The 26,972-nt window shown below is 45.5% G+C and overlaps 4 protein-coding genes across 7 annotated transcripts in view; all 4 read right to left on the bottom strand.

The window, feature by feature from the left end:
* The window catches only part of LOC121627191 (microtubule-associated protein tau-like), a 60,642-nt gene extending 53,471 nt beyond the window's left edge, over positions 1–7,171 (bottom strand). For both annotated transcript variants that reach the window (XM_041965941.1, XM_041965940.1), the window contains exon 1: positions 7,143–7,171. The gene's annotated coding sequence lies outside the window, so the exon portion shown is untranslated. The remainder of the gene's footprint in view (positions 1–7,142) is intronic.
* Positions 7,172–8,494: 1,323 nt separating this feature from the next.
* Positions 8,495–12,205, bottom strand: acadl (acyl-CoA dehydrogenase long chain). Of its 3 annotated transcripts, XM_041966376.1 has the most exons (12): positions 12,145–12,205; positions 11,760–12,024; positions 11,096–11,275; positions 10,821–10,958; positions 10,576–10,740; positions 10,419–10,485; positions 10,173–10,337; positions 9,995–10,096; positions 9,646–9,759; positions 9,359–9,486; positions 9,176–9,262; positions 8,495–9,081 (listed from the first exon to the last, which is right to left on the bottom strand). In XM_041966376.1, the coding sequence occupies exons 2-12, from the start codon at positions 11,831–11,833 to the stop codon at positions 8,988–8,990; spliced, it is 1,314 nt and encodes a 437-aa protein (XP_041822310.1). In that variant the 5' UTR covers positions 11,834–12,024; positions 12,145–12,205; the 3' UTR covers positions 8,495–8,987. The 3 variants fall into 3 exon arrangements, with proteins under 3 accessions (XP_041822310.1, XP_041822311.1, XP_041822309.1); XM_041966377.1 differs by having other exon boundaries at positions 9,172–9,262; positions 11,760–12,161; XM_041966375.1 differs by having other exon boundaries at positions 11,760–12,161.
* A 1,380-nt stretch (positions 12,206–13,585) lies between these two features.
* On the bottom strand, positions 13,586–16,892 carry mylz3 (myosin, light polypeptide 3, skeletal muscle). The gene is made up of 6 exons (XM_041966676.1): positions 16,814–16,892; positions 16,276–16,303; positions 14,674–14,817; positions 14,403–14,573; positions 14,210–14,287; positions 13,586–14,110 (listed from the first exon to the last, which is right to left on the bottom strand). The coding sequence occupies exons 1-6, from the start codon at positions 16,814–16,816 to the stop codon at positions 14,082–14,084; spliced, it is 453 nt and encodes a 150-aa protein (XP_041822610.1). The 5' UTR covers positions 16,817–16,892; the 3' UTR covers positions 13,586–14,081.
* A 2,850-nt stretch (positions 16,893–19,742) lies between these two features.
* Positions 19,743–26,557, bottom strand: lancl1 (LanC antibiotic synthetase component C-like 1 (bacterial)). The gene is made up of 10 exons (XM_041966288.1): positions 26,455–26,557; positions 25,990–26,134; positions 25,769–25,886; positions 25,078–25,288; positions 24,835–24,982; positions 24,287–24,433; positions 23,929–24,111; positions 22,122–22,298; positions 21,118–21,190; positions 19,743–20,657 (listed from the first exon to the last, which is right to left on the bottom strand). The coding sequence occupies exons 2-10, from the start codon at positions 26,074–26,076 to the stop codon at positions 20,581–20,583; spliced, it is 1,221 nt and encodes a 406-aa protein (XP_041822222.1). The 5' UTR covers positions 26,077–26,134; positions 26,455–26,557; the 3' UTR covers positions 19,743–20,580.
* Positions 26,558–26,972: the final 415 nt, after the last annotated feature.

Genomic DNA, 26,972 nt, shown 5'->3' with positions numbered 1-26,972 from the left:
GAAAAAACATGCTGGTATCAGCAATGACTTCAAGGTTTTCTTACCCTGACAGAGGAAAGGACTTGCAGCAAGCCTATTAAATGTTCTTCGTGCAGAGGAAAACAAAAGGAAACGGTCAAAAGCAGGTAAAAGCAGCTCTGCAGGATTTCTCCCTTGTTGGCTCCCTGACTTGCGTATGAAAAATGTCAGGCAGGTTAGATGCAGAGGTAAAACACAGAAAACAGGTTTGCTGCACCTAAGAGGCCAAGAAATTCAGCAGATTTTGCCGTATTTGCTGTACAGTCTATAAAACCAATACAAAGAACACTGAATATAAAAGTTTACAAGGAAGCAGGGGCTACAGCTGGCATATCACAGATGTGCATTAGCGAAAATAACTTTTATTACTATTTCCATCAGAATGTTTCTCATTATTAAAGGAATTTACAGACTACTTTGCCTTATTGACTTTAAATACTTTAAACACGGCGAATGAACGTACAAGAGTTCATCTTAAACAACCAGTTTTGTACGCATCTATGGACGGATCATACGATAATTTACAGCGCCACATGGGCCTGTGAGCTCAAGTTTACCTCCAGTTAATCACCAGCTATTGTCAGCATTAAAAAGAAGAGCACTTTCTTTCCCCAGAGGCCACTCACAAACATCTGTTGATGCTCTGAAATAAAGCTATCGGCTCCTTTTCTCCACCAGGATTTATGCTCTTTGATTTAATGAGGCGACCCGAGGCAGTGAAGTCTCCCGCCCCACCTCCGCCAGACAGCACCTTGGGGATACGTGCCCTGTCGTCCATCAGCCGGACACCAGCGCTCACTCGGCACGGCCGGCCCCCTCGAACGCTACAAAAAATGGCTGGCATCAAATAGAGGAGGAATTCATTTCAAATGGGAACAAACAAAGAAGGAGTGATTCCTCTGAAAGAGTTGTGTGCGGTGGGGTCAAAGGTTGAGTGCCAATCGGGGGATTTCGAGGTCGAAAGGGAAGCAAAGGAAGAGAACACGACGAAGAAGGGACAACAGAAAATGAGTGAGCGCTATTTTCTCTCCTCCTGTACAACAGAGCGAGGTAGAGCAACACAGCTACACGACTCAAAAGGGTCATTCCATTGAGGGGTTGGTTTCCATGGCATGGGTTGCCGTGGTGAGGGGGGCCCTTCACGGTCCCAATGGGGCAGTGGGCACAGTCAACACTCAAAACAACACAGACAGCCCGGCTAGGAGGATGCTTGTGGATGAGAAACCCACTACTGTGCAATGTGAAGCTGTGGATTCAAGTCAGGCAGCTTGCTGACGCTGTGAAACACAAATTAAAAAATTCATTGTTGATGCATTATGACGCAAAAAATAAAAAAAAGGAGGCCATGCTAACAGCTCTGTGACTGGAATTGAGCTAAACGCTAACATAAGCATGCTGAAATGTACACAAGGACAGTGAGGACGTGCTGCAAGCATGTTCACCATGTTTGCTGTCAGCATGTTAGCATGTTGATGTTGATGCAAATTAGCACTAAACACAAAGTACAGGCTGATTGCATTGTCATTGGCTTTGTATTTCGTCACAAATATATGACAATTTGACATCTAAAAGTCTATCAGAGAGGGGAAAAATGGGCATTACACATATCCGACAGTCCAAGGAATCATCTTCAGTTTCTTGTTTTGTCTCACTAACAATGTAAAACCCCAAAGTTCTCAATTTGCAATTATATAAAGATAAAAAAGTGACAAACCTTCATATTAGACAACCTGGAGCCAGCGAATGGCTTCATAAATGAAGAGATGAACAATGAACAACTGTCAAAATTGTTAACGACAGATCACTTGACCACTCAACTAATTGAGTCATCAACTGATTATATCCAGGGTGAAAAGTTGGGGAAATACAACTCTGCAAAGCCAAAGTTTATTGGTGGATTTGCCCTAAATTACATCCTTCATCTCTCTTCATCCTCCTCTGGCTGCTACATGTCTGAGAGAGGATGTTAGATTTGCTGTCCCTTTTCAGACCCTTTCAGTGGCGGTCATAGTAAAAACCCTTCCTGGAAGCAGGCCAGGAGGTCCTCTGCACACACATTCAGCTGCTGTGTTCCTGCAGTCCAGTCAAAACCAGGCTCACAGGAACGTGATGTCCCATCAATGCATTCACGCTGTCCATCTGTTTCTGCGTTTCACACTGGCTTTACAGAGCTGCTGTGTGTGAACTTCCTATGAATTGGGGGGTTTTCCATTCATGACAAGCAGATGCATGCAGGCACAGAGATGGACATTCACAGGCATCCACACACACACACACACACACACACACACACACACAAACGAACGCAGTAAAAAGAGATGTTCTGGTTTCGTTTAAGAAGCTACAGGCCCCGAGAGACAATCGGCCCTGAATCCCTGTGGACTTCTTTCCATGGCATTAGATTCCAACCCTTTCCCTGAACGGATCAACGAGAAAACACGCTCACACAGGGTTGAAATTGAGAAAAAAATGTTTATAAAGGCATGCAGAAACTTGATATATATGGCCTGTGTGTTCTGACAATACACGTACTTCAACAATGAGGCTCATTGATTCCTTCAGCGCGCTTCACCCCACGTGTTAGCCTGCGGCCGCTGCCAGTCGGCTGTTTGCAAAAAGATGGGGAGAAAACAATCTAGCTGTTTAGCTCGAACATCTGGAAATCATAACGGCCCCGCAGCGCTGCACGGCCTAGCCGCTACGCTAGGCTAACAGGAGGTCCCGGGCCCATTCAGGAAGAAGCTAAGGCTCATTAGCGGTTTCTTCCCACTGCTGGCCCGGGTCAGGATCCAACAAACCAGACCAGTCTCCAGTGTAACTGCTGTGTGTGCTGCTGCTGCTGCTGCTGCTGCTGCTGCTTCGAGGACACGATTCAGGCTACCATTAAGTCTGAAAATAGTCCCGTCTTTTAATGGACAAGAGAAAAAAAGAGAATTCCATTTTTCTTCTTCCTGCATTTGCAAGACCTCAACAAAATTAAAAACAAGTTTGCGAGTCAAATAACTTCATGAAGTGATGAATTTTGCAGCTTTGCGCAACTTTAACAATCAATATTATAGACGACTGTCGTCAAAACAATCATTTAATGCAAGAGTCTCCAGGTTTATTAAACTACATTCCTCTATTTTGCTGCAATGATGGTTTTTTTTCAGCCCCTTTAAAAACACATCATCGTTTGTTTTTTTTGTCTGTCAATAAAAATGCATTTCATTGAAATTTCCTTTACATTTTAACTGCAGAGCCGATAAACCCCAGACAAGTTTTGGCACTTTGCTTACATGAAAACACACTGAGGGCGCAGCTGCCTACATATAGCGACAGACAACACCATAATATTATCCAGATATGTCAACAACTCGCTTGCCTGCATTCTCGTGTGCCAATTAGGGGTGTGAAACCGCAGTTTAAAGCTGCCCTATATGTCATAACCCCTGCTCGAACAGAGAAGCATAAACTTCCTGCAATAGCTCCTGAACATACGGCACATTTTTGTCTTGGAATGTGTTGCTGGGCTCCTGTCCACGCAAACTGATCTAAATAAGGAACGCTTTCGAGGGGAGGGAAATAAGTTCGAGGCACATGCATCAAACATGGATTTGCTGTGCTGAAGCCAAGTCAACTTGTACAGCCGCGCTGGTAGGCGGGCGGTATTCTTCGTCTCTCAGAAATAAACTTTCCTACTCACTCCTGGTCCTCTGCAGCCTCTTGTGTACAAACCTGCCATTATCGCGCTGACCTCACGGATTAGCTAACGTGGTTACGACACAAAATTGGAAGCGAGAGAGAATATTATGGATGCCAATATCTGAGGGAGTTTGTTCCTGAGTGTAAGAATGCCCTGCATGAGTGTCCTCTCTGTCGGTGGGCATCGTCCGTGAGGAATGATATGAGACACTGGCTGTCAGGGCTTGTTTGGGAGACTGGCTGCCAGTCAGCCGTAGATGGAGATGGTACAAGGGCAAGCAGGGCGGGCGAATGGTTCGAGAGACTGGCCTGTGCCGGGAAGGTCACAGATGGATCTTGGTGCCACATAAACAGCGTTCATCAAACTCAATAACCTCGACTCTTGAGTCCTCAACAAGAGCGGTCCGCTCAAAAACGACCAACTTCAAGAAACTGGTTGTGAGACACCCAGGTCTTCATTTTAACAGCTGTTTCAACTACATCTGGACTGCACATTGCATGTGCTGCTCTAATGTGGTGCAATACCACAAAACTGGAGGGCATTTTCTCAGATTTTTGTCACTTCAGCCAAAACCCACCAGCTTTTTCAGTTGGCAAGAAAACGTCCATCTGTCCTCTCTTGCCGCAGCATGTTGGTTTAAGACACATATTTTCCCAAGGAGCCATTGAGCAAGACATTCAGCAGGTTTTCATCCAAGCGTGACGCAAATTTGAACTGAATTTAGAGGAAATCTGTAAAAGGAAAAGCAATTTTTCTTAGTTCATTCAACTTACTCCTAATTGACAGTTTTTTTCCTCCCTGCCCAACAAAAAAGTGCAAGGTGACTAGTTCGCACTCAAGCTGGGTGCGCACTTGAGAAAGTGTGCATGTGTGGGTCCACTCCACCTGCAGGTCAGCGGGCCATTTGGTTCCTGTGACGTATCTGAATTAGATTAGGTCCCTCTCACAGTCAAGACTTAATCATGTACTAAAGCGCAGCTCTGCCAGCTCCCATTAGACACCTGCAGTGCAAAAGGCCTCAGACGGGACGAGCAGCAGGGGACAAAGACGCATCCTAAGACCTCAGACACCTGTGACCGTGGCACCAGACCGCACCGTGCCCCCCTACTTCACTGACACTAAACCAGAATGTTCGTAAACACATCCAAAGAGATCCACACCGCCACTTAAATACCTCCAAAATCCATCACGGCACACAAATCCAGAAACTGATCTCTACCCCAAACATTGTTCTAATATAATTCCCTCCCAGGAGGAAGCACCAGCCAACATGGCGTGTCTTGATTTTAGTGGAGCGCAGCGTGGTTCTGTGGTTTCTGGACTTCGACGGTGCACCTAACCAGAATTGACGTTGGGAAATATACTTAACGTTCCCGCGTGGTGGATTGGGTTTCGAAGAGGTTGGAAAGGCACGAAGTGTCTAAACGTATGGCTCATTCACACACAAACACGCTCTCATGATTCACATGCACACAGAAGGAGTGCACTACAATCAAATGTGAGATTTAAAGAAGTTGTTTTTTTTCATAGCTTATGCAAGTGAACACACAGACCCAACCTGTTGTTTTGTGATTAGGGTCATTTCAATTACCCCATCAGTGATTAGACTCAGCCCAATCTGGCCTGATAGAGGCTTGTCCTTACAGAAGAAGCAGGTGAAACCTGACACACATCTCCACTGATCATCTGTCAACCTCCATTTGGCCCGAGACAAAAAACACATAATCTAACTCTGAATGGGGCAAGGAATTAATTTGCGCTTCCACTTCATCCTATGGATATGCTACATGTGTGGTCATTCTGCACATTATTTGTGAGGTTAACTGACACCCACAAACCTCCAAAAGTCACAATCACACTGGAATGAACTGTTTGCATTGAGAGAAGGCGGGAAGACACATTTTAAAAGATCTCTTTGGCAGGTAATTCTTCTTTACACCTGTCGCTGGCACCATCAGACAAAAGCCGTTTTCTGCTACCGCCTGTTGGAGCCGCACACTGTGCAACCCTGCAAGTCGATATGTGCCGGACAAAGGCCTGCGCATTTTTTGCACTTTGAAATCAAATGGAATGTGATTGAACCAGCAGAGGGGATTTATGACGCTCCACTTTTAACAGCATCTCAAGTTACGAAACCTAGAACAAAGCTGACTGAACACGAGCTGAGAACATGTACGTTTCCAAGAGGAATCCACGGACACGGCAACACTTCAGTCTCATTTGCCTCAGATCCAAACTGACCCACTCGTGAACCATGAGTGGCCCTGTTGATGAAGATTAAAACAGCCTCCATGTCGGCTGAGATTCCACACAAAATCCAACATCATCAGCATATTATTAAGGCGCTGTTTTCATTATATGTCGTGCCCATATGCAGGGTCTTATGAGACAGCAGCTGGAATGTGCCAGCACAAAAAAACTGGAGTGCAGTTTCATGCGAGCGTTAGTTCCTTTTCATAAAGGAATGTTTTCACATCCAGACGTGGGAAATCTACGGTTCCTGCTTCTCGTCGGCATGTGGAGGCCGAGGCGACGCTGAAAGCTGGGTTTGGACCGGATCCATGCTTAATGGAAGTCTGGATATTTTTAAGATTTGTATCTGTGGCTGAATGCATTGAAAGAGAGACATCACAACCCATCAGGGCAGGGCTTCCATTGTAGCCTGGAGAATCAGGCTTTGGTTATAACACAATTATTGCAATAAATCTAACTTAATTCATTATGAATAATATTAAAAAATGCATGTGTTGTTAATATCTGTACATCAAAGGCAAGGCATCCTGCCTTTTGCTGATGCAAGCTGGTAATGGCTGCAAGGGCAACTGGCTGTGGCAGACAAGGTGCCAGCTACGAGCTGGGCTACTCCCATATCCACAAGTCATGACCATAGGCTGCACATGAGCCGATATATGTACACTCAGATGACTACGGGTCAAATAATGTGCACCTCCACGTGTTAAAATCACTGGCTTTCCTCACAGGTTGCCGCCGTGCTGCAGCGGACAGCCGGCAGCAGCGCCGGTTTCAGCACCATGCAGGCGTGGACCAGAACAAAAGGCGCAGGCTGCTGCTGCTGCAGGAGAGACGCGCACCGGGACGCAGCAAGACAGCGACAAACCCCGCAGATAAAACGCATTTTTTTCAACGCACAAACAATTTCTTACACCCCAAACATCCAATGAAAAGCCACGTTTCGTCACAAACTCCCTGTCCAGGTTCGAATCCATCATTTCATACCTCTACATCCACACATCACACCATGACGCGCTCGCTCACAGCAGCGCCAACATCAACACACACTTTCACTTTTTTTTTTTTTCTAGAAACTTTTACAGCTCGTGCTGCATTCAAATGACTGGAAGTCTGCATTCGTGCTGGTCTGAGCCACCACAAAGCCTCAATTCCCTGCAAGTGAAAAACAAAGAGCTTCGGCTCTTACCTGGAGGTTTAGTCTGCTGAGCTGCACTAATACCCCTGAGTGAGGAGAGCTGGAGTGACACTGAGAGCAGTATGGGGCCCCTCTGATCCCTCCCCTTGCAAATTAAGCTACCGTAAGTGCGGCAGTGTAGGCGCAACGGGCTTATGTGGCTGCAATATGCATGACAGGCAACCCCTCCCTGTGATGATACATGCAATTTGTGCAGTATCTACGTTGCGCAAATGTGCAACAAATGCTTGCAAAGAAAGCCCCCCCCACCAGAGATGTACACTGACGTGAAACCAGATGGAGGTCAGTAGGCACAAAGTGCAAAGTCACTGTCAAAGGGCCTCTGCATCTCAACAGCAGAATGGGCCGCTTTTGCTGGAAGGGGGGAAGCACTCTGTCCGCAGTGGAAATGAGAGCAGAGCTGAAGCACCAGGGTGTGGCTGTTGCTGAGGAGAGAAGGAGAAAGAGGGAGGGGGGCGGAGGATGAGAGGAAAGGGGATAATGTGGATGTGATGCCAAGGGGAGGAAAGGGGAAGGAGGCGCGAGGGGGGAAGAGGGAGAGGGGAAAGGCAGGGTAAGGGGGAGAACGATAGGGGGAGAGGGGAGGGGTGGAGGATGCCCCCCCCCCAGGTGAGGCATGGTGGGGATGCTGTCTGCCTCTTCAGCTGGCACTGATGTGGCTTTTTGTGCAGAGTGTGAGCACCAGAGAGTCAGACTGGCATGCTGCGCATTCAGAGGCTCATCCACAGGAACACACAGCAAACAAAGGGTTGAAATAGTGACATCAGGGATATGAATACTGTAAGCTGTCACACCCCATCCAATCTAAGAGATTGATGCCTGTAAATGAGGAGAAAATGTTGGAACAATCATCCCCAACTCAGGTGAAAAGGCTGAAACGACAAAAAGATGCTGCAAATTGTCCAGTCACATTCAACAGTCTGCTTTCGCCTGCTCTCTGTGCTCCAATGGAATCAAAGGGAAGCCTGGCCATTTGTGGTTTCCCCGCCAGCCGTATGCGTGCATTTACTGCCACCTACTGACAGAAATGAGGCACACGCATGCACCGGAGACAAGTTGTGCATGAATTGAACACACCTTTCTTTACCACTGAGCCAGTTCACCCAAAAATAGATAAGAGGGGATAAGCATGAAAGAAAATCTAAATTTGGATGATTTCTCCAACATCTGCATCCTTGTGAGGGTCCTCATAAGTATGGAAACCGAAAGCAGACATGTGGCATGACAACCATGGCGCCATCGATCACAAAATGATGAAAATGATCTTTAATCTGATGTAAAACAACTAACACGCCATGACGGTCTCATTTATTTCATCAGTGCTGACATGAATGCATGTGGATTTGAAAAATGAATCTCTTGCATGACTGCAAACCGTACGCAGCAAACAACACATTCAATTACAAAAAGACCTTTGTGAACATTAGTAACGTTGGGTGAATTTTACATGGAATCTGTTATCTTTCATTGCAGTGAAACAACAGTGCAACATTTTTTTTAAATTCCAAAGCTACAATGTAGCTTAGAATAAGCAGGAAAGAGCTGTAGCCGTGCAAAACCCCTGAGTGCATTAACCTGAGTGAGGGTGCAGTTTAATTAAACTAGAGAGTTACTTCTTCTCTCAAAAGGTACCTAGTCTCGCTTGAATCTCTTGGCTGATTTGAACACGATAAGCTACATTTTGTCACATTTGAACATTACATTTTGTCACACCTTACCTGACGTTTCACGAGCACACAACATACGTTAAATCATTTTCACACAAACTGTCAACTAAGAATAAAAACATGTGCAAACTACACTAACTTTCTAAAGTGCTCCACCACCATGAATCGCTCACTTCTGGCGCACAATGCTGCGGGCGATGAGCTCCTTCATGATCTCATTGGTTCCTCCGTAGATGGACTGAATACGGGAGTCCACAAATGCCCTGGAAAGACAGAGTATAATATTAACACAAACCCTGGCATTCCTCTGAAAAGTTTTCCCCATCCTCCCTGTTACACAGCTCATGCACCACGTACTTGGCGATGGGGTATTCCCACATGTATCCCCAGCCTCCGTGGAGCTGCAGGCACTGAGTGGCCACCCTGTTCTGGAGGTCAGACGCCCTGGAGGGAAAGGACATCAGCAAACGGCAGCAACGTGTTGTGCTGTTGAGATCTGAAGCTGGTTCGAAGCTTGAAAACACAAAAACACCTTCTCACCAGAGCTTGGCCATGGAGGCCGTGGAGGCGTCCAGGCGCTTCTCAGCGTGCAACTGAAGGCAGCTATCCACGAAGGATCGGCCCACGCAGATCTCGGTCTTCAGCTCTGCCAGCTTGTGCTGCACGGTCTGAGGAGTAAAATCAGATGCAATGAGATTCATTCTCCTCACGGAAAATTCAGATCCAAAGGACAGTGTATAAAATGCTAAACGTGAACGTTATTAGCAAGAATAATGTGTGATAAAGATCCTGAACAACTTGAAAAAAACAAAAAACAAAACACAGACCTGCAGGTGAGCGATCGTCTTGCCAAAAGCCTTCCTCTGCAACACATAGTTCCTGGTTTCCTCAAACATGAACTCGCAGCTCGCTATGGCCAAGACGGCAACCACCAGACGCTCCTGCACCAAAAAATTATATACCCTCAAATGAACCAAGAGGACACAATTTGGCAGAACTGTGCCGAATGCCTTCTTTTGTTAACATTCAGAGCTTTTTGAATGAAGCTTTGGATGTCTGATGTCATATTTTATGGCGTCATCGCCCTTAAAAAATGTATATTCCTCGAACAAAAGCCTGAATTTGAATTAAGCAATTCATCGGATGTTGGATGTTAGATGTTCAGATGCATTTCACCTGAGGCAGCTCGTTCATCACATAGAAGAACCCCTTGTTGAGCTCCCCCAACATGGCGTCACCTGGGAGACGCACATCCTCAAAAAACAGCTCAGCTGTGTCCTTTGAAAAGGAGAAAAGACTGTGAGAAGAGGCATTCACGGCGCCCTGAAGCCAACCTCCCCCCGAGCTGCCGTACCTGGGCCTTCAGGCCGATCTTCTCCAGCTTGCGTCCTTTCTGGAAGCCTTTGGCGCCGCTCTCCACCAGGAAGAGGCTGATGCCGTGCGCCGCCGTCTTCGCCTCGCGGTCGGTCACGGCCATCACCACCACCAGGTCGGACATCCAGCCGTTTGAGATGAACACCTGGAGAAGTGAGATGGAGGAGGGTTCAAGTTCATGTTGAGGCGCGGTGAAATGGCCGTTTCTGCTTTTGTGGCTCAGCACCTTGTTGCCATTGAGGATCCAGTCGGCGCCATCCCTCTTGGCGTACGTCTTCATACCCTGAAGATCACTGAAAGGCAACAGCGACAGAACATGAAAGCGACACCACATGACCGCTGTGTGATTTCTTTGATGTTTGCATCCACGTTTAAGTCCTGACCTGCCCGCTCCCGGCTCTGTCATGCCAATAGCGGCGATGCACTTCCCGGCAGTCATCTGCGGGATGTAGCGTTCAATCTGCTCCTTGCTACCATACTTGCTGATGTAGGGCATGATGACGTCGGAGTGCAAGGAGAAGCCCGGGCCTGTGCAGTTGGAGTACATTCTGGAGAACAAAAACAAAGCGTCGTTCATAAAGAAAAAGAGAAGTTGTGGTGAAGGCACGACTCACTGTGGACAACTCACTGCTCCTCCCACATGACAGCAGCGGAGAACAAGTCTCCTCCGATGCCGCCGCACTCCTGCGGGATCATGATTCCCAGCAGGCCTTGCTCTCCAGCCTTCTCCCACACCTCCCTGCTCACCTCACCTGCCTTCTCCCACCTGGAACAAGACAAAAAGAGGATTGTAGCAAGGTAGGCAGCCTCTTTGTCATAGTGTGACTGACGCTGCAACAGTGATGTCAGACAGAGGCTGACCCCTGGGACCCCTGGGCCCCCTGGGCCGTGATTTCCACCTACTCAGCGTGGTGCGGCACCACCTCATCCTGAAAGAAGCGCCGGACGCTTTGTCTGAAGAGATCGTGGTCCTCGTTGAGGATCCGGCGGGTCCCGATGTCCATCAGGGTCTTGGCGCCAGAGGTCTCTGGACGGGCGGAGGGGACAGGGCCCCCAAGCGGCTGGCTCTGACTGTGCTGAAGCCTGAGAGGAGTCACAGAAAAGTCAACTGATCATGGTCCTGAAAGGCAGCAAATGTTTAATTTGGCAACGCCTGGTGAACAAGTGAACTTTGGTAATTTGGTAAAGCAGCAGGGGATTATGCAAAGTGTGATCTTAATCTTAAAAAGCCAGAGTTTTGACCGATTATTATTATTATTAATAATAATACAATCATGCTGTAAGACACCAACACAGGTAGTGACCAGTATTTACATGAAAACCATTGTTTTACGACTAATCCTAAGTGGTATGATGCATTTTTGCCATGTTCTGAAGATGTTTTTTTAAAAGCAAGAAATGAAATTATTCTTTTAAAAAATACATAAATTGACCACCGTTTCTTGTCATATTGGCAATGAATATTAAGACAAAATTTGCCAATTAGCGCAACCTTTGACCTACTGGTTTCACAGTGAAACAATCTGCATGACACAAACGCGAAAAGCGTGCAGGCGCTTCATCTCACCGTGCAGCGGCCGCAGAGAGGAGCTGTCGGCGCCCGGGATCATTTCTCAGGCCGAAAGCACAAGCTCGGATCATTTTTTTTTCTGGCGAGCGAGTTCAACAGACTGCCACAGGCAAACAAGGCAAGGATCGTCTCAGTGAGGCGGTCATCTGCTCCTTGACCCTGTTCCAAAAATCCTTTTAAAGGTTGGCGAGTGAGCGGCAAAGCAAACAAGTCCCACGGCTTTTATTTGCCTGTTCCCAATTGTGCAGACGTGTCATTTTCACTGAGCAGAAAAGTGAGCAAATGCATGAATATGAAATGTGCAGAAGTAGTATTAATTTGTTTAAATAAATATTGAAGTTAAGTAACTCGAATTTGCATTAGAGTAAAAGTACTCAGTTACATTCTATCACTCGCTCAGTTTTGTCCTTGAAAACAGCAGCAGTGTGAGACGTCGTCCTTCTTCTTCTACTAAATCGCTCAGCTCTGACACCTGCTGGTGGGTGGGTAGAAATTGCTGCAGAAATACATACATGTTTATAAAGCAAAATTAAAAGGACATGCAGAGTTAGTATACACATGTAGCCACATTAAAAGCAAATCTACAGGCTTATATGTGGAAAAAGCATATTTTTGTCCATGCAGAAATACAGAAAGTAGAATATTTGTCTATTTAGAAAATATGTAGCATAATTAAAATAGAATAAAAACAGAACTAAGGAATAACTGGCTGTTCCTAATAGTAGCATGATTTGCTGTTTGACATAAGTCTGACCACTCCCTGATTGCACCAGCAGGGGGCAGACAATCTGAAGGTTACAGCTTTTAACAGTTGAAGCAGTTCAGCTGCTGTTGCTTGTTCTTGAGTTGACTACCTGTATGAGCGTCACAAGGATGCAAAAAGGTGCAGCAGTAAGTCAGTGGTGGAAAGTAACTGAGTACATTTGCTGAAGCACTGTGCTTAAGTACAGTTTTGAGGTACTTGTACTTAAGTATTTTCATTTTCTGCTTCTTTGTTTTCCTGCTCTGCGACAAATTCAGACGCAAATACTGTACTTTTTAATCCACTACATGTATTTGACAACTTTTCATACAGTACCCAGCAGACAAACTACTTAAAATCGTGACGCATTGAAATCGGCTTCAACACGCAATGCATGAATAAATATAATCTAATAATATAATATTCATCTGAAATATGCCATTCTACATAATGTGTACTCTTACTTTTGGTACTTTAAATATGTTTTGATGCTGATACAAGTGTATTTTTCTAATTTTACTGTATAGTATATCCACATCTGTATCTATCTCTCTTTTTGTGTCTTTTTTGACAAATAAAAATTATATTTATGGCACCGCATGAATATGAGTTTAGGTAATGCTTGTCTAAAACTCAGGCTCAAGCTCAAAATCATCTGGCAAATAACACATTCAGACTACAAATTAACCTTACAGATATCAAATCAGATTTAACAACGTACTAATTAAGTTGTTAAACACAGTATGTTGCAATAATAGATACCGTTTTCTTTTTTATATATGTATTTTCTGCAGTTTTGTCCAATTATCATTGCTACTTTCAAGACAATAAACCACCTCTCGATAGACACCTTTTACTAGCTTGTCCATGCATACTAGTTTTATGTTTATTTTTACTTCTCTTTGCATCTTGTTGTAATCTGTTCTTGCACACTTGCAATAAAGCTGATTCTCATTTAATTCTCAGAAATTCAACTTTTCATTTGGAAGAGGACCAGCGTCACATGATCTTGCTTCAAGTTCTGCACTCAAGCACATCTACGACTGAATATGGGCAATGAGAGATCAAGAATCAACCCTGATGGGATGTACGTTGGAAAAGTTTATTCTGACATGAACAGAGTGACAATAAATAAAACTTTTCAGGGAAAGTGGGAGACTTTCGGTGGTCTATCCACCACCGCTCTCCAGCACCTTTGGCATTGCTGGGCCAGTGATGGCGTGACTGAATGAGGTGGCAGTGGGAAGGGAGGGATCGACCCTCACTTGATGAGCGGTCACCCCTTCTCCCCCGTTCCTCACCCCATGCGGCGAGTGGAGACGTGCCCCGGCTGGAGGGGAGGCCGAGTGATGGGGGTCTGCGGTGGAGATGTGATGGTGATGTCCCGAGAGAGGAGGGTTTGAGACGAAATGGAAAGGAAAACAAAATAAAACAACAAGATGGGTTTGCTTCAACATCCCTTGTACATAGTCCTTGTCTTTCCTTGGTTGGTCTTTGACACAGTGTAGATGTCCTGAACACCGTTGGGCTGTCTGTAGGTGAGCTACAGTTTCTTCAGCACTCCCACTGCTGACCTCTTACACAGACATGATGTGCTTGACAAAAGCTGGAGAAAGACAACCCCATGTGTTAAGATCTCCGGCATAATGTACTTGTAAAGAAGAAAAACAGGAGAAAGGAGGCATGCTGGGAAATCAAAGCTCACCCTCATAGTGCACACTGCCGTTCTCGTCCTCCTGGCCGGCCATGAGGGCATCAATCTCGGGCTCAGTCATCTTCTCTCCTGCAGGCGGACAAGGATCCGTGTCAAGGAGGCGCCCTCCGTCTCACATACTGCACACGCCGAGCAAACTATATTTGTGTGCTTCTATATTTGGGGAAGGTGACTCGAGACTCACCGAGAGTGGACAGCACGATACGCAGCTCAGCGCCCATGACTGTGCCGTTGCCCTCCTTGTCGAAGACGCGCAGACCCTCAACGTAGTCGTCGTAGGTACCCTTCTGGAGGGCGTCGACCTCCTTCAGCATGGGCAGGAAAGCATCGAAGTTGAGCCTCTTGTTGGCCATGTCTGTTGAAAAAAACGTCACAGGGAAGGCGCCGTTATCCCGCCGCTTTTGTGTTCAGGCCGCACAGAGGGGCTTTTTGCATGCAACGCAATGGGGTCTTACCATCGGCGGAGGGGTTGCCCAGAATCTTGACAACGTCCTTGTTGGTGGGGTTCTGGCCCAGAGCGCGCATGATGTCGGCCACCTGGTTGAAGGCCACCTGGCTGTCACCAACTCTGTCAAAGAGACCAAAAGCCTCTTTGAAGTCTGGTCGGGAAGGAAGAGTCAAGAGAGAATTTTGAGTTAAAAAGTCACGGGTCGGAGAAAAAAACCAAAAAAACACATTTGATTTTGAAGATATTTAAGGGGTCATCTTAGCCACTGGACATGAAAAGGAGTAATTTTCATGCTGCCATCAAGTGCTCATGATGGAAAGTTTGGGCCCCCGTTGGGTTTTCTATTCTTTCTATTACAGGGATCTTCGTCAGCTATGGCAGCTGTGTGGTGTCACGCTGCGTTGGGAGGAGAAGCCGCATACTCCCGTCATTGTTCCCGGCTAATCGGGAGCGACAGCTGAACCCGAGCGGAGAAGAGGAAGGTACCGACGGGGGCCTGGACAAGGTTGGCTATTTCTATGAATCCTCGCAGGAGGCCAACTCAAAGTGACCTTTTTGACAGATTAATGCTCATGCGGCTTCTGAACAGCAGCAGCAGCAGCAGGAACAGCTGTAGCAGTCGCCCCCCCCACCCCCCTCCCCTCCTCCAAACCCCCTGAACCCCTCTCCATTCCTGCCTCCACTTGCGTTTGGGAGGAATTTAAGGCGACAGGAGCAAACTGATACACCCCTGCAGAGTAACCCAGGCCATATAGAGGCATGGCCCGGCGGCCCTACTCGATTTAACATGAGAATGCTGACTGCAACGTAATCAACACCTTGCATATATTCAGCTGGCAAACAGCTCGTGGTGTACGTGTACCAGAACGTGCCGAAGCAGCGTTTTTCTTTTTCTTGTTTGGGCAGAAAGCAAATCCACGTGAACAGACGAACTTGATAGGAAGCATTTTGAGCTTTGCCCTGCAACTCTGAGATGCCCGGCTGGGAATTTTCAACCTGCATCACTTCAGGGTGAACAGATCAATACAAGAACAATAGAAAATATCAAAATGGGGGCATTTTAAATGAACATTAAAATGCATGAGGAGCCACGAGGAATGCCCTCCATTAAACATCAGGGAGTTATTTTATAGAGGACATGTCTGTCAGCACTGAACAAAAGGCTTGGGGCTGGTGCAAAGGGGTCACAGTTTGGATTCCTCGGGTAAGGGGATGCGGCCTGCGTCTTAAACCTTGACCTGGGGATTAACACCTCTGCTATGCAAGGCCCACTGCGGGTTGCAAGACCATGCTAGGTCGGATTAGAATAGACGTGTCTCACATCCTCCTCGACAACTGGACAAATCCGCAGAATGGCATGTCTATCTGGAGGTTTCTTCATCCCTACGCGCACCTTTTAGCAGTTCATTTGGCTCGACAAGGCGAGCCTGCAACCGCTCTGGGACATTGTTTAGCACGAGAAAATGAGAGACTGAGCTTGTGGAGGAAAATTAGCGGGGATGATGGGGGCACACTCTCTAAATGTCACCCCGCGCGAGGATGAGGGAGCGGCATTCTCGCGACTCATGTCTCACATGCCAGGTTATATCTGTGACGTTTCTTCACTTACCCTCAATCTGGTCCGCTGTGAACTCAGTCTGTCCCGTGGAAGCGCACGCAAAGGACGCACGTACACACAAACGACAAGGGACGTTTACGAACACGTAGATACACGGAACACAGAGAAATGAGCAAAAACAAGTGATTTATGAGTACAGACAAAAACTCCCTCACAAGAATGTATTGCTGCAAACTGTCAAAACTGCACATGATAAAATTATGGTTTCCTGACATTTAGCTTTAAGTCTACAATCATAGACATGCTGATGTATTTCAAGGCAGTGGTCCTGGGCCTCTCAAGCTTCAACTTTTTTCCCCCCCAAATTTAGAAAAGCAGTATCAAAAACGCAAGTCTTGATTTCTCTTCTCTAGCATAATTTTTGACACCAATAAAAAAACCAGAAGAAGTCCCAATTTAGGGCTTATTTTGAAAAAGCTGGTATCCAAACCCATGCCAAAAGCAACTGTCCCTGCGAGTCAAAAACCAAAAAAGTAACTCCATCGGTACCGCCCCACCCAAACGGTCCAAAACACCATTTTGTACACACCATTTTGGAGAGCTGGAGCTGGAGGAAAGAAAGGAGAAGAGAAGCTGGAGTCCCAAGACAGAGTGGTCCTAAGCCATGGTCAAAGCCCCCTCTTATTTATCCCGGGCATGTGATGTCACGTATGCTAATAGGGCGGCTCGGATGACACGTCGGGACATCTTTAACTTTCTTAGGGCACACGGAAAGGAGAGCGGTGGGGGTAGGCCTTTAGAAGGGGACGGGGTATTTTTAGAAGTCGAAATATCTGTGTCAAGACTCTGCGCCTTGTGTGTGTCAAGATCTCAAACGGTTTTTAAGTGGATTTCTCTGAGGATGAAATGATTTCACTCACTCGACAGCCAGGTTTTTTTTTTCTTTAGACAGAGATTCACGGTCGAGCCGTGAGAGAAGACGCAGAAAGCTCAGCGACCGAGTGGTCCACTTCACTGGAGCTCCACAGAGCTCGTTCACAAGGTGGTATTTTTAAACAGTCACACTTCTCCTCCTCTTATGGTTGAATAACCGCAGGGCAGAAAGTATTTGAAAAGTTGATTCCTTGCAGGCAGGTGCTAAAAAAAAAAAAGTCAACTCTGCGTGGCAGTTAACTGAAGAACTATGCAACGACAAAACATGCCCAGAGGTGGAAGAAGTATTTACATCTTCTACTTCAGGAAAAGCAGTTATGCCACAGTGTAGAAATACAAGTAAAAGTCCTGCATCAAACTTCAAGTACCAAAAGTAAAAGTACCCATCATGCAGAATGGCCCATTTCAGAAGGATTACAGCAATTAATGCATTAATGTGTGAATCGCAGCAATGTTGCAGCTGATAAAGGTGATTTTAGCCACTTTAGATACTGCTGGGTAGCTTGTGAAGTAATAATAATACATTTATTTGTTGATTTTTTCAATATCATTATTACATGACCTAATTGCGCAAATCACGATCAAAGTCAAATTAATGTAGTGGAGTAAAAACGAGTAAAAGGAGTCAAATATTTGTCATGCAATGCAGTGGAGTAGAAGTATAAAATTGCAGAAAATAGAAATAATCAAGCAAAGCATTATATAATAGTTGAGAAAACAAACTTACTGTCCACCACTGCATGTGTACAGTTAATGGTTTTTGTAGTTGAATTGAGCATTATAATGCACAGCAGAGTTTGCTTTACCCTGAATATAACTCGATGAAAATGTCTTATAATGGATATGATATGCAGCTGAATGAAAACATGATGATATTTGAGTGAAATTGGGGGTATAAAATGATCAGAACAGGTTCAGTTGTGCAGAAGTAAAGACTTAATGACATAATCTGTGGAGGTTAAATGACCTGAGCGCAGAGCTGCTTCACTGACCTCCCAGCTCCACCTGAGCTCTCCATGGTGCTGATGGCGATATCAAAAGCAATCTGTTGTTACCGCAGCAGACACACGTGAGAAACAACAACATAACCGGAAAACAAGTTCACAAGAGTGCATGTCTGATGGATTTCATCTCGAAAGCCGCTGCCTGGTTCTTGTTGAAAGCGGTGAAGAAGTGCTGGTGTTTATTCCTCTGTTTACCCAAAGAGAAGGCTAATGCTTGAATATGGAAACAGAAGTTTGACAGAACAACTGAAGGTCCACTGACTTTTGGCAAAGCGACAGCATGACTTAGAGAACATATGAAAGTATTAAGTTTCAAAGATGCTTACGTTCTTCTGTACCACCGACATCCACACTGTTTTTCTCCAGTGTTGCTTATGTGTGAAATATTAGACGTGTTTTGGACCTGCATTATGTCAAATCTGTGTTCACCTTTGCTGTCATAAGTGTGTCACTTGTGACACTGTCACACTAGCACAGACTCAAATCTGCCCTGTGAATTCTCACTGCATTGAAGGTTAAAGTACAGTAGTCTGCACCCCAGAAATCGAGCTCTGCGGCTCCCAAACAAGCCTCAGACGGCCGCTGCACACTGACTTCTTGGAATGATTTGATACTCATGTCATCTATTTTACAACAACTTGCTCCACACCTTCACCAGATATCTTCCATGACAACGCACTGACATTTGTATTACCTTTGAAAGCTTCACCGGCACTCCTGAAACTCTGTAACTGCGCTGCCTCTGTACAGTATTCTAATCTGCTAAATGTTTGGCTGCCTGAAAGTCATCAGTCAGCATGGCAGAAATGCAGATGTTTACATTGTTACAACATCTTGCTGGGGCCTTATAAATGCAGGGGGTTTTGGCTGTTCTGAACGACAGAGAGACGCAGGAACAGTGCGAGGAGCTGTTTGCATGCTGCTGGACTCGGACTTGTCATCAGCCCTGTAACAGTTTTGTCCCACAGCGACAGAACAAGAAGGGAAAGAGCTGGAGGACATTTGTGAGACTGAGTGAACCGCGGGGAAAGACATGCCCGGGAGGCCGCACCCCCCGGACAGATGAGCTCTATTTTTACTCCCATTCCTGCCCGAGGTGTTTGGTTTCTCCTACGCTCGCTGGGCCGGAGCTGCGGAGGTGGGGGTGGAGAAAATGAGCGCTCCTGCTCCTCAAGACTCTCGGGTACAGTACGCACCTCCCCAACCCACCGACCCTCCTCTTTAGCCCTCCAAGACCCCAGCTGGCGTCAGGTCATGAAGAAGCATGGGCAGGGGGCTTAAAAAAGAGCGGTGGCATTGTGTCGCCACTTGGTTTACAGGGGTGTTACATGAGCCTTATTTGGAATAGAGATCAGACCAGTTGAGCCAGGTGGCCCAAGGAGGAAGGGCCAGAGGATTTTAAACACTCGTCTGGGATATGTGGCTTCAACTGTGAGCCGAATGCCTTAAAACTGGCAAAAAATGCTTAAATCACTCTCTCTGATTGGAACCTCTGGTGTTTATTTGACATCACTCGATCAAAAGTGTCTTGTCTCCTGCATTTCTGTGTTATTCCCAGCAAAATGAAGTCAAAGCAGATCCCTCCAGGGACATTTTTTAGTCGTCTCCTACACCAAATAAAATGTTACCTGATTAGCATAAATTCTGACCCACTCATGAAGCAACAAGGTTTCAAGGTGAACCTCTTTTGGTGCCAGTGAATTCACCTCCTTCGCCAGGCGGCGGTCAGCTGTCAGATATTCATTCACGCCTCTCTGCTGCCCCCGTGTGGCCTCTCTTTGCTGCTGCGTGGCGACACCAAAACAAGATCAAGGGGCAAAATTCACTGCAGAGCAACAGCTGTAAAAAGACCCACGATTTATTGCTCAGACAGTGCAAAGGACAGGCAACAGTTTACACTTTGGGGTTAACCCCTAAACACATGACACAGCTTGTATTGTTTTCTATTTCGTGCATTGTAACTAGCTTTGCTGTTGACAGAATTGCAAACTGAAGCATCGATTTCCTTTTTTAGCATATCATCCTTACAGAATATACAGTTGTTAAGCATTAACACAAAAATTTTCCCCACAATGCGCTTTCTGGAATTGAAAGCGAGCTTCCTTCCTTCCCTCAAATATGACACAATCTGAGCCCGACTTAATAAAGCAAAGCGTTCAATTTATACACAAAAAACGCTAAAGAAGCTCCCCCTGCGGACGCATCTTTGAGATAATTATGTAGCCAAGATGTGAGCACTGGATTCATCCTGCCAATGACATGTCAGGTCCCCGGGAGAGAAGGAGCAGGGAAAAACATGGCACAACGTGTGAGAGTGCGGGAGCCAATCAATGAGCGTGACAGAGAGCGCAAGTGTGGGTCCTCTGGTTGTATTTTCCCGCTGTGTGGGTGGTGGGGAGGACTACCTCTGGAGAAACGTTTACACCTCAAAGGCCGGGAACCTTGCTTTCATCGGCTGCAGAAGGTCAGCCAGGAAGTAGATGGTGCCGGCCATGCCTGCGAACAGGAAGTGACACGGTGAGTTTACAGGTACAGAGCTGGAGAACGGCAAAAAAAAAGATACAGCACAACACAGGAAATACTCCAGAACATTAGATTCTGGAGTACTAGTTCAACTACTATTTTTGATATTACAGATGATGCCAACATCTAAAAAATAAAGAAATTTTAAACCTTTGAAACCTGCTGCACCTTTAAGAAATTTGATATAATTTCACTTGCTTGTAAAAATTACATTACATTTACAGTATGTGCAGCCTATTGCTTGAAATGCTGGTGCATCAGCAAAATTATGCAACGTGGCAACTGCCAACGTTGCTGCACAGCGTGCCAAACACAGACAGACTGCATTATAATAAACAGACAAATGTTGGATTCAAATTATCAGCATCCTTCACATTATAGTCAATCAGCTCACAGGATATTCTTTGGCAAGTGGGACATTTCATCACGTTACCTTCAAAAAGTGAGAAGGGGGTGTCTGGTATCCGGCATCCATGTTTGCCGTAGTTCATGCACCAGTCTGCAAACTGGGAGGAGAGAGAGAGAGAGAGAGAGAGAGAGAGAGAGAGAGAGAGAGAGAGAGAGAGGCAGTGTCATAATAACACTGTGGACTGCAGCTGAACCGTCCCTGGAGAATAGTGAGCAAATTGTGCTCCGCTTCGTGAAATACTATCATCTGTCGAGGCATCACATTATGACCACAACGTCACTCTGTTGCACTGAGAACTTGTACCAGAGCTTAGGCAAGACATCGGAAGGGTCTATTTCCATCCTCTGTGAATAGATTCATAATACTGATACTACAGGCAGGACTCGAGCCACCTGGAGCGCATCCAAAAGAGAGCTCGCTCCCGGCCCCGCTCAGACCAACCCATTGTCGATAAGCATAAAAGGCCATTCTGGAATAATGTTCCATTTTAATGCTGGCGAGCAGCCAAAGGTGCGACGACTGATCGTGCTTTGAACTAACTTTAATGTGACTTTTGCGATCAAAGTCAGAGAAAGCCAAGGAAAGACGATATGAAGCCTCAGAAAGCAACTATAAACAGACCTCAGACCTGTTGACGCCATTAAACAGAAACATATAGCAGGTCGATATGAAATACTTAGATTTTGATGAAATCTTACTTCTCCCTTCATTTTCTTTTATTAAGAGGCTTTATCTTAACTTATCTATGCTTAAGTACCTTCTAAAATGCATGCCTTCTGTAGGGATTTTTCATTAAAAAAAACGAACTTTCATGGATAATTAAAGTGTTAAAAAATTCTTCTTCTACCCACTGAGACAAGAAAATAACTCCTAATCATTATTCCTCCCTGTCAAACTGCTGAGGCATTAATCAGGTATTTGGGCACTAATTAATGGAGGCACTACAGGAGTGCCATAATTAATATAATATAAATGGCTGCTGCACTGCGTGAATGATGCATACTGATTTCTCTTTCATGTGCTCTCACCATGCAGGCTCTGTAAAGGTGCTTGGGGTCCTGCGTTTGTCGGTAGAGGGCCAGGAAGGTGTAGGCATTACCCGCCGCGCCGTGACACAGCCCGTAGCCCTTCTTCAGCAAGCCCATGTGCCACACCACCTCTCCACACTGCAGGGCGTCCAGCAGGTACTGGGGCACTTCGAAGGCCTGCCACACAGACAAAGTCGTGGGGGAAATTCAACTCAAATGTTTTAGTCAAGCTTGTGGGTGGCATTGGAATACAAACGAAGAAAGATATTTTTCATGGCAAAAGGATTCTGGACTCTTGTATGTAACATACATTTACAATATATATTTGGCTTTTATTTATTATTCGGCATCTCATCTCTTTGATCTTTCTGTCTGTCTTTTATTCTTTGCTGTCTTTTAATTTAAATTCCCTGGTGATTAATAAAGTTTTATCTTATCTTATCTTAATGTGCTTTTTCTTGTAAGACTACCAGTATAAAAGCCTGACAGAAATACAAAAGCATCCCCTTTCAGTAAAACAAAATAATTTGCTCAATTTCACCTTTATTTTGAAAAAGGTAATAGAAAGGAACGCTGTGGAAGCCAATCAACACTCTACCAGCTGAAATACAAACAGAAAGTGACTAAACTACACCACATGATGGCGCTGTGACTCTGTAAATGAACTCTGCTCGTATTCTCCATGATATTGGACTCATTTGTCTCTCATTTACAAAATAACTCTTCAGCGTTTACCCCAGGGGTGGGCAAACTTTTTCACTTGTGGGCCACAAAGGGTTCTAAAATTTGACTGGGGGGCCGGACCAGGAGCAGATGGATGGAGTGTTTTGGTATCCACTTCATAAGAGAAAATAAAATATCACGGGACATGTAGAAAACATGTAATATAATTTCAATTGAAAATGAACAAAAGCATTACAACTAAATATCTGTCTTTGAAGTCCCACAGAATTGAGCTATTTATTGAAACGACTCTTAAAACACTGAAAATTAAATGAATCAAATATTTTTTTTATTATTTTAAAGCACTGAAAGTTGTGTTATCCTTCAGGATATCATTATCATCACTCTCCTCCTGACTGTCTTTATTTAAAAAACGGAAGGAGATGCAGGTCTACTTGTCCTCTCCTTCTATTCAATCATCCCTAATGCCAAAACTCAATGAGCAGCGCGAGGACGGAACAGTGACAGCGCGCCAGTATGTGGAGCGCGTTATATTTGATCGCGCTGCATTTGCGAACTCGGTTTTGAGAACGTACACCTGAGCACCACATATGTGCATCCCTTAACAGACAGGACATGTAACATGTAAGGCTTATTGAAGAAATTATTTTCAGATGCATTTTTTACATAACACAACGGAGAAACGTACTTTTAATTTCAGTGGGAACAATGTTGTTGGTCTCCCTTTTTATCCAGCGCATCATAGTCTTTAAACACCGCCACAGTCTCTTGGCATATCAGGCATACAGCAGCTGATCAGTGTTCAGTTGAAAATATTTAGTTGTCCACTCCTTATTAAAAACTGGACATTCGCTGTCCACTTTTCTTTTCTTAGCTCCGCTCATCTTTACAGAAGGGCTGAGGGTCGAAGAGTAAAGCGCAAACGTGGAGTAATACGCCGCACCTCAACAAAGCTCAATGTATCTAGAGTGCGCCATCTATTGGCGAAAAGCCAGAATTGCAGGGAAAATAAAACATTAACAAGGTTTATTAATATAATTTCTACAAGTTGGGCGGGCCGGATTAAAATTTGTAACGGGCCGCATATGGCCCTCGGGCCGTAGTTTGCCCATGCCGGGTTTACCCTGTATGCCTGCAGGAGCATGTAGACCACCCCTGGGGCTCCGTGGCACCAGTGCACCAGCAGGTCCCGGTCGTCCCCGAGGCACGGGGGGTAGTTTCCTGAGGGGAACTTGAGGCGACAGACGTGGTCGACGCTGGGCTTCACCAGCCTGTGCACGCACTCCTCCATGCCGACGAAGCCCGGCTGCGTGGGAGAGATCAGACCGCAGAGGGTGAAGGAGAAACAAGTGGCAGCTTCGGGATAGTTTTGTTTTCAGACAGATGAAGCTCTGCAGCAGGATGCTGCTCTGAAATCAACTTTCAAATAACAGAGGATAAAAGAACAAGTTAGTTGTTGGTTATATTCAGTTCAAGACTACCTGCATGAGGTAGTAGTAGATGCCAGCCAGGCCGTGGGCGGCGCCGACGTACTGTTCCTGGTACCACTCGTACATCAGAGGGCTGTAATTCTGGACCCTGAACTTCCTGCTGAGGTGCTCGCCTGACACAAGCACAGCCTCGCTGATCTGAGGAAGGAAATAACACATCCCGGCTCACAAACACACCTAATCTGTAGAATTGAAAGAAATCAATGGAGACGAATTAGAGCAATTTGGACATCAATATGTGCAAGAGTGAGCAAATTAGTGCCCAACGGCAATTCAAGATCGTAGGCAGTAACCTCGGAATTAGAGAAGCATTTTTCACATCCATTTCCCCTCTTTTTCTCTCATTATTCTCAACCTTTCATCCAATTAGGCTCATTCCTCTCTGCCTATGGTTACTGCAGCTGTATGTATCATTAAGGAGAGTACTGTCTAAGAAGTCATGGATGATCAGTGGCCTGTCCTGGTAAAAAAAAAAAAAAAACGTACCAACTTGGATAACAGTGCAGCTTTAGTCAGACTGTGCCCTGTTCCTGACCCACCTGCTGGATGTATTGCAGTGGGATCCGGTCTTGCCCAAGCTGCTGGTTGATGAAGACGAGGGAGTAGAGGTAGCCCATCCGCCCATAGAGCAGCTCGTCCGGCAGCCCGCCTGAGCCTTTCACCACGATCTGGTGAAACTGCAGCAGTCTGAGAGGGCAGCACAGGAAACGCAAAACCCACGAGTCACAATGATCTTTGGCAGTTAATGAAACATTAGAGACAGCTATGTATTCGGGCCTTACCTGTTAATGCACTCGTCAGTCTCTTGCACCCTCTGCAGGCGATGGTAGACCACAGCGGCTATAGCCAGGGGCCCCGCATCCCCACACAGGAAGGTGACGTCATGTCGGCGGGTCAAGCACTTCAGACTGCAGCTGACATATTCCAGTGCTTTCTGAAGAAGGGAGGGGTCCTTGAACACATTGTGGAGGTGCAGGTAGAGCAGAGCAATGCCTGTAGACAGACAGAAACGTGTTATTGTTTTAAACTAACCCCAAAATGTCCTATTTCAAACCATAACTGAAGGAAAGCTGCAGATTTGGCAACCTTATTTGATCTGATCTTCGATTACGTGCATATCTGCAAAAAAAAAAAAAAAAAAGCCAAAGAATCTCTGGTTGTAGCTTCTATTTGATATATATTTGAAGATTTTGTGGATTTATTGGTCTTCTATGATTAGAAATTAAACATTAGAATAAATAATAACTGAATGTTTGGGGTTTTGACTGTTGGTCGAACAAGACAAGCGAGATTAATCAAAATTAACAAAACTAATCATGCACGAAAACACCCGGGAACATTTATGTCGAATGCAAGTGTCTGCAGCGTGCCTCGCAATCGCATGTGCAGCCCTGCTTCCTGACAGATCACTGCAGTTCCTTGCAATCAGTCCATACGATGTCAGTTATGCCAGATGTGTCATGGTGTCATCACCTGCCCAGCCAGTGTAACTGGTGCAATCTCTTGGGTCAGCAGACTTCAGCCCATTTTCCATGACAGCTAAAAGCTCACTGATCTTGCTGTTCAGCCGCTGGGCAAACTCTGATGTGAGCTGAAGGTGCAGCAAAATCAAAATTACGAGGGTCACTGGACATAAATCACACGCACGCGCGCGCACACACATTCCACCTGGCCACACGTTCGTCATGCATTACCTTTCCACCAGAGTCAAACAACGCCTGTGTGCACGCAGGGCTCCCATCATAGTCGTAATACGGATTCTTGAAGGCTCTTGTCTCCATTTTAAAAGATTCGTTCCTGCTGCGCTGCTGTATATCTGGGTCAGATATGAAAAATTATCTGCGGAGAGAAGAGACGCATGAGAAGGAACAGACGAGTGGAATATAAATAAGCCTGAAAATAAAGCTATCGATCTTTAAACGGAATACAAAGCCACATGACACAGTAAGCCTGTTCTGCAGGGCTACACACACCCACTCACACAGACCTTTCATAGCTACAGCTACTTGCTAGCTTAGCTGCACCGCTAAAACGGTCATGAAGTGTCGTAACAGAAAGCGGAATAACATACATTACGAATTCGAAATATATAATTATAGTTAAAGTCATTACTGAAGGCATAACTGTACTATTTAAACGTTGGCAGGTCTTTATACTACCTCCGCAGGTGCAGCACTGATGTTGTTTAATCTTGTTCGCATTTGTTTTGGTTCGGGGGATTGTTGCGCTGCGCTGCTGCCACCTGCTGCCGCGGAGGTATTACTACAGCTCACAAAACTGGAGAAATTGCTGTGGGAGTGGAAAAAAAAATTCTAGACATGAATAAAAATACACAAAGTAAAGAGAAAAATGTAATACACAAAATAAATAACCAACCATCCACAACAGAAAAACAAGGGGCAAAGGGAAGTGCTAAAATCTCATGTTGAAGTGATAAGCAAACACACAAAGTGTCACCTGTAGTACCAGGTCCACTTATCAGTGCTTTCCAGACCTGCCAGTTGTATCACAATCTGTTTGCAGAGATGTCATGGAGATGGTTTGTTGACATGTGAGCGCAGCATTGTATTTTTCAAATCTCTCATTCTCAATCTCTTATTTCATTCGTGACTTAAAAGTTCAGCTTCAGAAGATGCACTGCGAGTCCATTCCATTTCTTTTCCCTTCTGCCATAAAT

The sequence above is a fragment of the Chelmon rostratus genome, chromosome 24 (genome assembly GCF_017976325.1).
Source record: "Chelmon rostratus isolate fCheRos1 chromosome 24, fCheRos1.pri, whole genome shotgun sequence".
Lineage (NCBI taxonomy): Eukaryota > Metazoa > Chordata > Actinopteri > Chaetodontiformes > Chaetodontidae > Chelmon > Chelmon rostratus.
The sequence above is the reverse complement of the archived record's forward strand: the minus strand, read 5'-3'. Positions and strand labels throughout refer to the sequence as shown.